This window comes from Halichoerus grypus, chromosome 3 (genome assembly GCF_964656455.1).
Source record: "Halichoerus grypus chromosome 3, mHalGry1.hap1.1, whole genome shotgun sequence".
Lineage (NCBI taxonomy): Eukaryota > Metazoa > Chordata > Mammalia > Carnivora > Phocidae > Halichoerus > Halichoerus grypus.
Genome location: NC_135714.1, coordinates 132,525,027 through 132,536,672, shown reverse-complemented (window position 1 = coordinate 132,536,672; position 11,646 = coordinate 132,525,027). Strand labels below are relative to the sequence as shown.

Genomic DNA, 11,646 nt, shown 5'->3' with positions numbered 1-11,646 from the left:
TCGTCTGCAAGTGCTTAAATATTTGTGAAATGCTATTTGGCAAAGTTATTATGCAAAAATTTAACATAAACTATTGGGTTCTACTGCCCTCTCAGGAATTAGAAGTATTTAAAATCCCAAAAGTTTAAAAAGAAGAGTAGTTTGCTATACCTTTATCAAGAGAAACCACTGAATAACTTTTTAAACTTAGCATTTTTACAAGTTCTACAACTGTAGGTTATTCTCAATTATGGTTGATGTTTACTATGTTGAAATAAATATATATTTATCATTTTAAAACTAAATGTGCAAACCAATTCTAAAATAAAACAGTATTTTAATCTGCATGCTTTACAAAGAAACTTGCATACTCATGTTTACAATATCTTCTTCAGAAGAATGAGGCCTGATTGGAGATATATAGTCGCTGTCCAACATGGCTGCCATTAGCAAGTGATATTGTTGGTGACAAGGGATAGCTTGGATAAGAATAAGGCCTTGAAGTATAAGGAAGCACGCTGGGAGTCCCAGAAGAGAGAGTAGTACTAACAGGGGAAAGACTATTTATTGAGCTGCGACGGAAATTGTAGTCTGTAAATAAATACATGAACAATTATGCTGCACATCTTTATGGATACAAATTTAATTCAAAGAGACAAAGCATTAAAACTATAATCACAGTTTAACATAATGTTCTAACATTCAAAATCCTGCTAATATTATCTCGCTGGTAAAGACTATTTCAACATTCACAGCATTGCAAATCCTGATAGTTTTATCAGTCAGTCCTGTTCCTTTCACTGACACAACACTTCAGAGATCTTACTAGAATGCATTCTTGGATATCTTTTACTTGCATATCTATTAATTGTTTTGTGTGTTTTTGATCACAGAAAAAAGAGAACCTCTGATTTCTCTTGTTCCACAATGCAGCTCCTTTTAAATTTGGTTCTGATGCTAAGGCGTAGTCCATGAAGAAAAGATAAAAAACAGCGAATTCATATTTGCTTATTTTTTTAACTGTATTAGGCATCAAACCAGCAGAAACATCCTCCCCTGGACTGCAAAAACATTTGGTGTAAACTAACTGTCCAATATTTCATTATTTTATTTATTTAATTTAACATCTGTATAACTCAATACACCAATTTAACATTAGTGTTCCTATTTGTACCATAAAACAGTAAAATGAATGTTTATAAAATAAACTTCAAGAAACCATTATCAACTTATAGTACTGAAAAATCCAAAAATTAAAACCAAATTATTTTTTTAAAAACCAGTTATATTTGAAATATTACTATTTCACAATAAACATTCATCTTATGCACCAATAATCTCCTGCTTCATTAATTGTAATGTTTATATGTGTGTATGAATATTAAAGACCAAAATTGTAAATCCTGTACTTTCCAAAAACTCAACTATGTTCTTTTGGGTAGAATAAGCCAAGGGTCTAACAATGACTATAAAATGACTATTTATAAAAGTTACGGTGTTTTTAGGAATGGAAGAAAAGGAATTAGGTAATCTAATGTACAAGTCAAGTTTTTTCTATATTTTCCTGGTTTTATAGATGAGGCCTAAAACATATGAGCATCAACTTAATGTTGTCCTGGGACTTAATATTTAGCCAACAGGAATGAGATCAACTGCAGGAGAATAAGCTCAAGCAACATCAGTAAGGACCTAGTTAAGAAAAAAAATGGAAAAAATAAAAATCAGTTAAATATAGGTTTAATTTCTAGCACTGCAAAACTCTAACTTGATTAATTTTATAATCTTTTTATTTTTATTAATGGTACCATAAAATCAATAAAAGCAGTCTGTTCCAAGAAGACAAATACATTTAAGATATCCAGTTCAAAATATTTTCAGTATTTTGAAATTGGATAAGGAATTACTTTGATACCATTTGCTTTTCTAATATCCAAAGTAGGATAAATAGATTATCACAGAATTGTTTTTCTTTTTTTTTTTAAAGATTTTATTTATTTATTTGAGAGAGAGAGAATGAGAGAGAGCACATGAGAGGGGGGAGGGTCAGAGGGAGAAGCAGACTCCCCGCCGAGCAGGGAGCCCGACACGGGACTCGATCCAGGGACTCCAGGATCATGACCTGAGCCGAAGGCAGTCGCTTAACCAACTGAGCCACCCAGGCGCCTGAATTGTTTTTCTTCTCTTAAAGGATCCACTATGCCTAAAGGGTATGGTATTTAGTATTAACAGAAACCTTAGTGCTCCTATAATTCAAATTAATTGCTTAAAAAAAAAGTTCTGATCCTCTCCTCTTAAAGAATATTACACAAATACAGTCAATTCCTTATTAGACATGTATGTATGATACAACTAGCTCTTTCAATTTTTAACAATGTGGTCATAGACTATATGATTCAGAGGAGCAGATCTTTAGTTACACTTCTGTAGGTGGGGAAAATGTAGTTTTCAGAGAAATCACTTTCATTTTGGGTTTATATCCATGCGACAGTTAATGCAGCCTATTCACTGAAATGTAGATAAAAGAGATATATATCTTCAGGGAATGATTTCACAAAGAAGATAGCCAGACAATTGGCTACTGGCATAATACTTGGGTCTGAAAATGGGCATTTTAAATAGTCTCCTACTGTAAACCTTTAATTTAAAAATACACTAATCAATTGTCGTCTTCTCACATTTCTAAGGAAACTAAATTAAAATACAAAATTAAAAGTTGACTTTGATGACCTCATTCACACAGGATAAATCAAGAGAAAACAATTTCCCCCTAGTACTACAAAGGTTAGGAAATGAAAAGCTTCAATGTTCATAAGATTTTACAAGCATTTCAGAAAAAATTTTATTATAATATAAGAATCTAAATATATTCAGAAAAAATCTGGGTAATTAGAAAATATAATACATATCAAACTTAAGATAGTAATTACTGGCATAAACCTAGATGAATTATGTTTTCCTTAGATCTAACATATATCACAGAAAATAAAAATCAGAAAGCATCACTGATTTTTATGAAATAAATGAATAAGTGAGTCAGAATTCCTAGCATATACTTACTTGCCCACCCCTGGTTTTTCTTCCCAATGAATATCCTTAGCTCTTCAATCCCACTGTTTCTGTCTCAGACTTGGATCTGTCCTCCCCTTTCCCCTTCTTAAGGGAATGATAGAGCCAATTTCAGAATTTAAGTTTTACACTGATAATTATTCAACTGTCTTAATACTTTTTAAACTGAGGTAAAATTTACATACAGTGAAATGCATATGTCCTATGTGTTCATTTCAATGAGTTCTGATAACTCTATAAACCTATGCAACCAACACCTAAAACAAGATAGAAAACATATCCATCAATCCAGAAGAAGCTCCTTGTGCTCCTTTCCAGTTAATAGCCCTTCTGTTGGAGGCAACCACTTTCTGATTTCTCACTATAGCTTAGATTTGTCTGTTCTGGGACTCCATATAAAATGAATTTTTTAAGAAATTTTAAGCCTAGCTTCTTTCTCTCAATATAATTTCTAAGACTCATTATGTTGTGTATGTCAGTTTACTCCTTTTTATTGTTCAGCAGTATTCTGTTGTATGTATACACTGTAACATTTTTTTATCCATTTAACTGTTGACAGATAAATGTGTTAGTTGTTTCTAACTTTTGACTATTATGAATAAAGCTGTTACGAACATTCTTATACAAGTCTTTTTTGTTTTGATATGTTTTCATTTCTTTTGGGTAAATAACTAGGAGAGAAACTGCTGGGTCATAGGGCAGACAGATACTGCTCAACAGTTCCCCAGTGTGACCATCCTACATCCACACCAGTAAACTATCAGAGTTCTGGCTGTTCCACATCCTCACCAACATTCGGTATTGCCAGTGTTTTGAATCATAACCTATTCCAGTGATGTGAAATGGTATCTCATTTTGGTTTTAATTTGGATTTCTCTCATGACTAATAATGTGTTTAGTCGCCCATTTGAACATGTTCTTTAGTAAAGTATGTATTCAAGCCTTTTGCTCATTTTTATTGGTTTGACTTTTTATTGTTGATATTAATAAAATTTTTAACTAATCAAATTCTCTAATTCAAAATCATAAACCCGGGATAGGTTGGTCCTCATAAGTCTCTAATTCCAACCACCTCTTTCACTAAAGAATGACACAGACAAAAGATGGTTGATTAAGTGACTGCTGGATACTCTCACAGTTAAATGAAGAAAAATGAATTAAAAATTAGGTCTCCTAATTCCTAGGAAAGTATTATTTCTACTTGACCAAGCTTTTGCACTCTGGCAATCTTCTCAAAACTGGGTTGAGGAAAGTGTCTCAAGACGTTGCTACAGACAGGGAGTAGAAATACAATAGATGGTGCTCTAAGCTATCTGGCTGCTGCTTGCACCTACCCACCCCCACATTTTCCATTTCGACCCACAGAGCTCTGCATTCCCGTTTTATATGCTAAATGTTATCTAAGAATGCCACTTGAAGAAAAGACCCTTTTGCAAAAAAAAAAATACTACTAATAATAAAACGACTTGCTCTAATGTAATGATTAGAGATAGCATTTTGATCAAATCGTATAGAATTTCATATTTATAACATGAATGAATACAAACATTTTCAGAGAATAACTTTGGTCTATATAGCAAATAGGCTTAACCTTAAGTGCCAATTCTCATCAAGCAGTAATGGCTCAAAGGACCCCAGATTCCCAAGGATTCAGAAGCTGTGGCTAGGACAAGCAGAGTAACTGTTGGGCCACTGACCTGGGAGCGAGGGCAGAGACTGGCAGCACATTCACCACCTGTTTGTCAGTCCCACTTTTGTAAGTGATAATTCGGTCTACTACCTTTCTCTGTCTGACACAAGAGATAAACACCACCAGGATGCTCCTCAGTGAACATCTAAGCAATGGATATACACTACTTTACTCCATTTGTGTCTCATTTGTTTGTTTCTAATTCTCCTACACATCTTGGCCAAACACCATGGATTCTCAAACTGCTTTTCTGCTTCATGTGAAGAGGGAGGAAACCCTTAATGGAGACTTTAAATTGAGTTCAAAGTGTCTTCTTATGCTTATTTTGGCTATCTTTTTCTTCTGGTTTGTTTCTGACCGTATTCATTAATTTTCCATTAATAAGTACATTCCTCATAATTCTCGTTAACTATTTTTTTCTTCTCCTTAACTATTTCAGTTCTACCTTCACATCCTCTCCCTCTTTTTGATGTACGCTTAAGTGTACAATTCAGTGGTTTTTAATAGATTCACAAAGTTGTGCAACCAATATCACTATCCAGAACATTTTTATCACCCTAAACAGAAACTCTGTACCTATTAGCAGTCACTCCCCTCCCTCTCCCCCAGGTCCAGCAACCACTAATTTTTGTTTCTATTGATTTGCCTGTTCTGGGTTTTTGATATAAATGGAATCATACAATTTATGTTGTCTTTTTTAACTAGTTCCTTAGCATTTGTTTTCAAGGTTTACCCATGTTGTAGTATATATCAGAACTTCATTCCTCTTTAGATCCCTTGCGTGAAAACACCACATTTTGTTTATACACTCATCAGTCAATGGACAGTTAGGTTGTTTCTACCTGTTGGCTGTTATGAATAATGCTGCTAAGGAGTAATGTGTACAAAATTTCATGTGGACATATGCTTTCAATTCTCTGGAGTAAATACCTAGAAATCGACATGCTGGGTCATAAGGTAGTCTTATGTTTAACTTTTTGAGGCGACTATACTGTTTTCCAAGACAGCTATACGGTTTTCCCCTCCCAAAAGCAGTGTATAAGAATGAAGCCCCTGATATTCTGATCTATGAAATACATTTCCCATACCTGTAATACATATTCCATACCTTTAATACATATTATAAGTACTTCTTTAGATTTCTATAGGATCTTTATTAAAATTTTTGAAAAAATACCATTTCGCCATTTTATTATTTCAATTTCTAACATTCAAACAGGCCACGACTGAAATAACTCAGTAACTTTCTTTCACTGAACTCCATCTGCCAAAGTGTTAACACTTGTTAACACAGCATTGTATATACACAGAACATAAAACATGGCTGGGTTCAAAGAGAGATTTAAAAAATCTATATTATAGTGTAAATGACATTTATCATTTATTTTATACTTTCCATACTAGTAAAGAATTGTCAAGAACTAACGGTAAAGCAGAGGAAGGAATTTTCAAAATTGCTAATTATTAAACAACTCATAACCTATGACATATTTAAAAATCATTAACTAGAAATTTTTAAGTGATATTTTTGGCTACAACAAATTAGTTATTATCAAATTTACTGGCATTTTTATCTCCTTTACTTTCCCTATTACAAAATTAAATTAAATTTTGACCAAAACAAGGTATTTTTACCCTCTACTTAATTTTTGCTATAGGCAACTGATAGCAAAGAGCAAGAAGTAGACATGAAATGACCAATGTTTTCTTCTAAGACTAGGCTCACAGAGTAGCTTAGGACAGTTTTTCTGTTTTAAGATGATTTTTAGGAGGTATGTTAATCTTAGTAATGATGGCTTACATTAAGAGTGAAAGTTATTATCTCTAACTCCTTTTTTATAAAGTTCTAGTTGGTTAGTTCTCTGTTTTTACTAGAGTAATTATATTTTTCAGATTCAGTTTTGGGGAAAAAATCATCTGCTTTTGTTTTTAATTAAAGTATTTTCTAAATTTACAATATATTTTCTATATAACTTTGAAAGAGTGATTTGAGTTTCAAATTCTTACTGTGAAACTTTGACAGTATATAACAATTTTCATAAATGTAATTGTCAGATACCTGTACTTTTATTTTTAAGAAATTACTACTGTTTCATTCTAAGTTATCTAAAGACTATAATTTAAGCTTTCAAAAACAAAGGTTTGAAATTCTAGGAAAAGCAAACTAATCTATAGTAATAGCAATCAGATCGGTGGTTGCCTGGAAAAGAAGAGAGAAGGAGGAACAGGTTACTGCAGGGGTGACAGAAATATTTGTTTTCTTGATTGTGATATCATTTCACAGATGTATATATAAACCCAACTGACCAAAGTGTACACTTTAAGTGTGTACTTTATTGTATTTCAATTATACTTCAATAAGGTTATAAACAAAACCCAAGTGTTTGAGGGGCGCCTGGGTGGCTCAGTCTGTTAAGCGTCTGCCTTCGGCTCAGGTCATGATCCCAGGGTCCTGGGATCGAGCCCTGCATTGGGCTCCCTGCTCGGCGGGAAGCCTGCTTCTCCCTCCAACCCTCCCCTGCTTGTGTTCCCTCTCTTGCTGTCTCTCTCTGTCAATTAAATAAATAAATAAATAAATAAACAAACAAACAAACCCAAGTGTTTGAGTTGGTTTCAGTGTTTCCCAACCTATATCCCCGTACAATTCAAGTACCTCAAAACAAGAATCCCTTAGCCAAATAAAATCTTGAAAAAAATTTAGTAAAACTGGATTTAACACTTACACAGGTTGCTACTACAATGATTTTCAATATGCTAATAAGCATTATGATTTTTCCTAGGGCAGTATATAGTACACAACTTTTCCCAAACTCGTTTGACCTTAGGAACAGTTATTTCACTGACCAACTTTGCAAATCACTTTGGGAAGAATTTTAATGGGGCTAATATGTAATAGGGAAACATTAAAAACAAAACAGAAATATTCTTGAACTATGTTAAACACAGTGATTACAAATTCAAGTGCCCTCAGAGGCTAACATGTAACAAACAAATGAAAAAAGAACTCAAAGAGGACCAAATGTAAAACAGGTGTCTAGCTATTTGTACTGAAATTAAATCTAGTTGCTTTCCTTTCAAAAAAACAAAGAGACCAAACAGACCATATCTAGAGCTTCCAGTTTGCTACCTTTGTTTAATAGATTATATCAAATTCCTTTTAAAGATAGTTTCTAAACCATTTGGAAGAGATTAATAGAAAGGCAACCTATAAGAGAGGAAAATTACGATCTGAGTGCTACAGTTTATCTAAGCTTCAGTATGACTCAAAAATTGCAGCTCACTAAAAAAATTATCTGGGCAAAAGTGAAGAGAAGATAAAGGTCTTAGGAAAGATAGCAACTCTTTCAAATTTCATTTCTATCAGTAAAATTAGTCCTCATAATTCAAAATTTGAACTATAGAATCTTGTAAGAAAAGGTATTTCTGAGAATAGCATCACATATTCGAATTTTTAATGTTAAGATTAAGATCTACAAAATAAAGTTATAAGCCTCAAGCATAATAAATACATTTCCTTGTATCTGAAGTATGAGTTCTATTACTGAGTTAATATTTATTGAGTACTTATTAAGTGCCAAAAATAACTATACAACATCAGCACTACTTAATCCTTATAAAAGCCTTACAAAACAAATAGTATTATTTTCCTCTTTAACAACAAGGAAATTGAGGCACAGAAAGATGAAGTTTTAGCTTCCTTAAGAATACAGAACTAAAACATGGATTCTACCCAGGGAACCACAACATTTCTTTTTGCCTCAACACGTGAAAAGGAATTTGAATGAAAGTAATCTTTATTCAAACTATAAACTACCTTTAACATTCTACTAAAACTTATCCTCTCAGTACCATGTTGGAAAAACTAGAGTGAATCCTGGTAAATAACTTTTATTCTAAATTGTATCAACAATAACTGTGGTTTTATTTGTTCAAAAAAACAGATAAGAAATTTTCAGATAAGCTTGAGAAATGCTGAATAATCTACATATAACACACTCACTCCAACATCTACATTAAAATACTGTTTGCCATCTGCGGTGGTTCACAACATACACTAGTATGTTATAAGCTTTGAGAAGAACCTGAAATATGGAAACCAGTTTAATTTCTTAGAACTTTGCTTAATGAATCTATGATTAACAAAGCTATTATAACCAAATATTTCACAAGCTTCTTTAGACAATTTTAAATATTTCTTCTTATAATCATAAGAAGAATAATTTATAACTGGCTTTCTGAAAACTAAATATATCACTTAATATTCCTAAAAGACTTTTTCTTACCTGTTTATTTTCTCCAAATTCTTCTACATAGGTCCAGGCTGAAGAGATTGTGTTCCCTGTCTGTAAGCAGTGAAGACAGAAAAGAATTGAGTCTTTAGATTGATGTTATCCCTAATCTTGGAAGTCCATGGAATCCTTGATAACTTTAAAAACCTTCTGATCAGTAAATAGGAAAATAAACTTAAAGAACAAAAGAAACAAGTGACAAATAATTATCATTTCTGAATCTCGGCAAAGATGAACAAAGAGAACAGTACTTTGATATATGAATGAAAAGTATGAGTTAATACATAATCAAAAAAAAAAATCTTTCTATACCAATTAAGTCCTTATTAGTTGGTTTTTCCAAGAAGTACTAATAAAATAAAGGACTTTAAAAACAAATAAGATTGCCCAATTTCTGATAAGCAGACAGCCCAAAGAATCTAAACAAATTTGAAAAATATCAAATATCCTTTCCTTCTGTCATAAAAAGAGATAGATGGCCAAAATAATACTAAGCTTAAAAAAACATGTTGCTTATTAACAGCTAAACTTTATCTACTTGAAGCCTAATATAAACATATATAGTACAACTTTGGACATCCATACATTTTAGTGGTTAACTTTATATCCCTTAAAGCTTTCTGGTAGGGATGTACATCCAACCCTATGCTAAGATATTGTGCAAAAAAGTATGAACAAATGAAAATGTTTGATGATCCACATAGAACTACAGATTTTTAAATAGCCATCTTAAAGATTTTAACTCAGTAGAAAAAATAGTCACAATATTTTCTTGATATGTACATAATGAAATTAGGTAACCTCAATCAACCCTCCTGGTGAGAATTAGAAAATGCAGGTAATTATTAAAAAGCAAAAGTACTTATCAAAAAGCACTGAGAAGGACCAAGGAAGACAGTGAAGAATTATGGCACCATGATTTCGGATAAGAAGGAAACCCAAAATAGTTTTCACATCTTTTGGAGGTGTGTTTCCCCTAGAAGGACTGACCAATTCTGAAGACGGATCTGACAGTCAACGGAAGATAACAAGAGACAAATTTCTGAGGATAAAAGGACAAAATCAGAACTGAGGAGCTAGTGATAAGGCATGCCTGGAACCTGAATAAAACTGAACTAGAAGTAGACCAACTTTAAAAGAAACTAAATTCAACTTTAACTCTTACCAATCCCTGCCTGGATTAATAAGGCAATCTGTGATTGCCAGTCCCTTGGCCATCTTTCTGAAGCAAAATAAATCTTCCCTGAAATAAACATAACAGCATACTAGCTTTCAAACTGTCCCTATATTTTTCATAGACAATATCTGACATTCAATCAAAAATAACCAGTCATACAAAGATAAAACAATGTGACCTAAAACCAAGAGAAACAACAGTCAACAGTAACTGATCTACAGGGAACTTAGATAAAGTTTTCAGAACTGGATATTAAAATAACTATGCCTAATATGCTCAAGGAAATAAAAGACTAAAATTTTTTAAGGAAAAATGTAAATCATAAAAGAGTCAAATGAAATTCTAGAACTAAGAAATAAATCCAAATAAATGGTTTTATCAGCATGTTAGACACAGATTTAAAAAAAAAAAAAAAAGAACCAGACAAAAGGCCTGAAGAAAATACACAGACTAAACATATAAAAAAGTGGAAAATGCTAGGGCGTCTGGGTGGCTCAGATGGTTAAGCGTCTGCCTTCAGCTCAGGTCATGGTCCCAGGGTCCTGGGATCGAGCCCCGCATCCAGCTCCCTGCTTAGCGGGAAGCCTGCTTCTCCCTCTCCCACTCCCCCTACTTGTGTTCCCTCTCTCGCTGTGTATCTCTCTGTCAAATAAATAAATAAAATCTTAAAAAAAAAAAAAAGTGGAAAATGCAGAAAGAACATAATAGATACATGGAATACAGTAAAGAGGTCTAACATAGGTGTAACTGGAGTACCATATAAAAAGGAAGAAAAAAATGAGACAAAAGCAGTATTTGAAAACAGAATAACTTAGAACTTTCTACCACAAGTGAATAACATTGATCCACAGATTTTAGAAGTGGTGAAAAGTCTCAATTAACATAAAAAACCAAGAAAATAGTATGTAAGCCCATCATAGTGACACTCCCAACAATCACAGATAATGAGAAAACATTAAAACTCCCTACAGGGGTGACGAGAATTTATGTTCAAAGGAACAATAAGTAAATTACAGCTGACTTCTCGGCAGAAACAATGGAAACCAGAAGACAGTGAGTGGAATTATAACTTCAAAGGACTGAAGGAAAATAACTGCTGATCTAAATATATATATATAAATATATATATCCTTTCAAAAGGCAGGTGAATCAAAGACATATTCAGGTAAACAAAACTGAAGTAATCTGTCATAAGCATATCCACACCAAAGGAAATACAAATGAATGTTCTTTGGGCAGAATATAATCATAGTGGAAACTTGGAGATGTAACAGGAAATGAAGAGCAAAGGAAATGGTAAATATGTAAATGGTAAATGAATACAAATGTGTATGAACAAAAAACTATTATAATTAGGTATGTGGGGGTTAAAATATACAAGTTTAAAACTTTGGAAATACCAGGGTGTAACTGGGTGGCTCAGCCAGTTAAGTGTCCGACTCTTG

General features: G+C 32.8%; 1 protein-coding gene across 2 annotated transcripts in view; it reads right to left on the bottom strand.

Annotated features, from left to right (window-relative positions):
• Positions 1–370: 370 nt before the first annotated feature.
• The window catches only part of RBM46 (RNA binding motif protein 46), a 35,239-nt gene continuing 23,963 nt past the window's right edge, over positions 371–11,646 (bottom strand). The window contains exon 4 of one of the 2 annotated variants that reach the window (XM_036086990.2): positions 371–570. In XM_036086990.2, coding sequence (XP_035942883.1) covers positions 371–570 — 200 coding nt within the window. Of the gene's footprint in view, positions 571–9,022; positions 9,079–11,646 lie in introns of those variants that run through there. The other variant, XM_036086992.2, reaches the window with a different exon arrangement.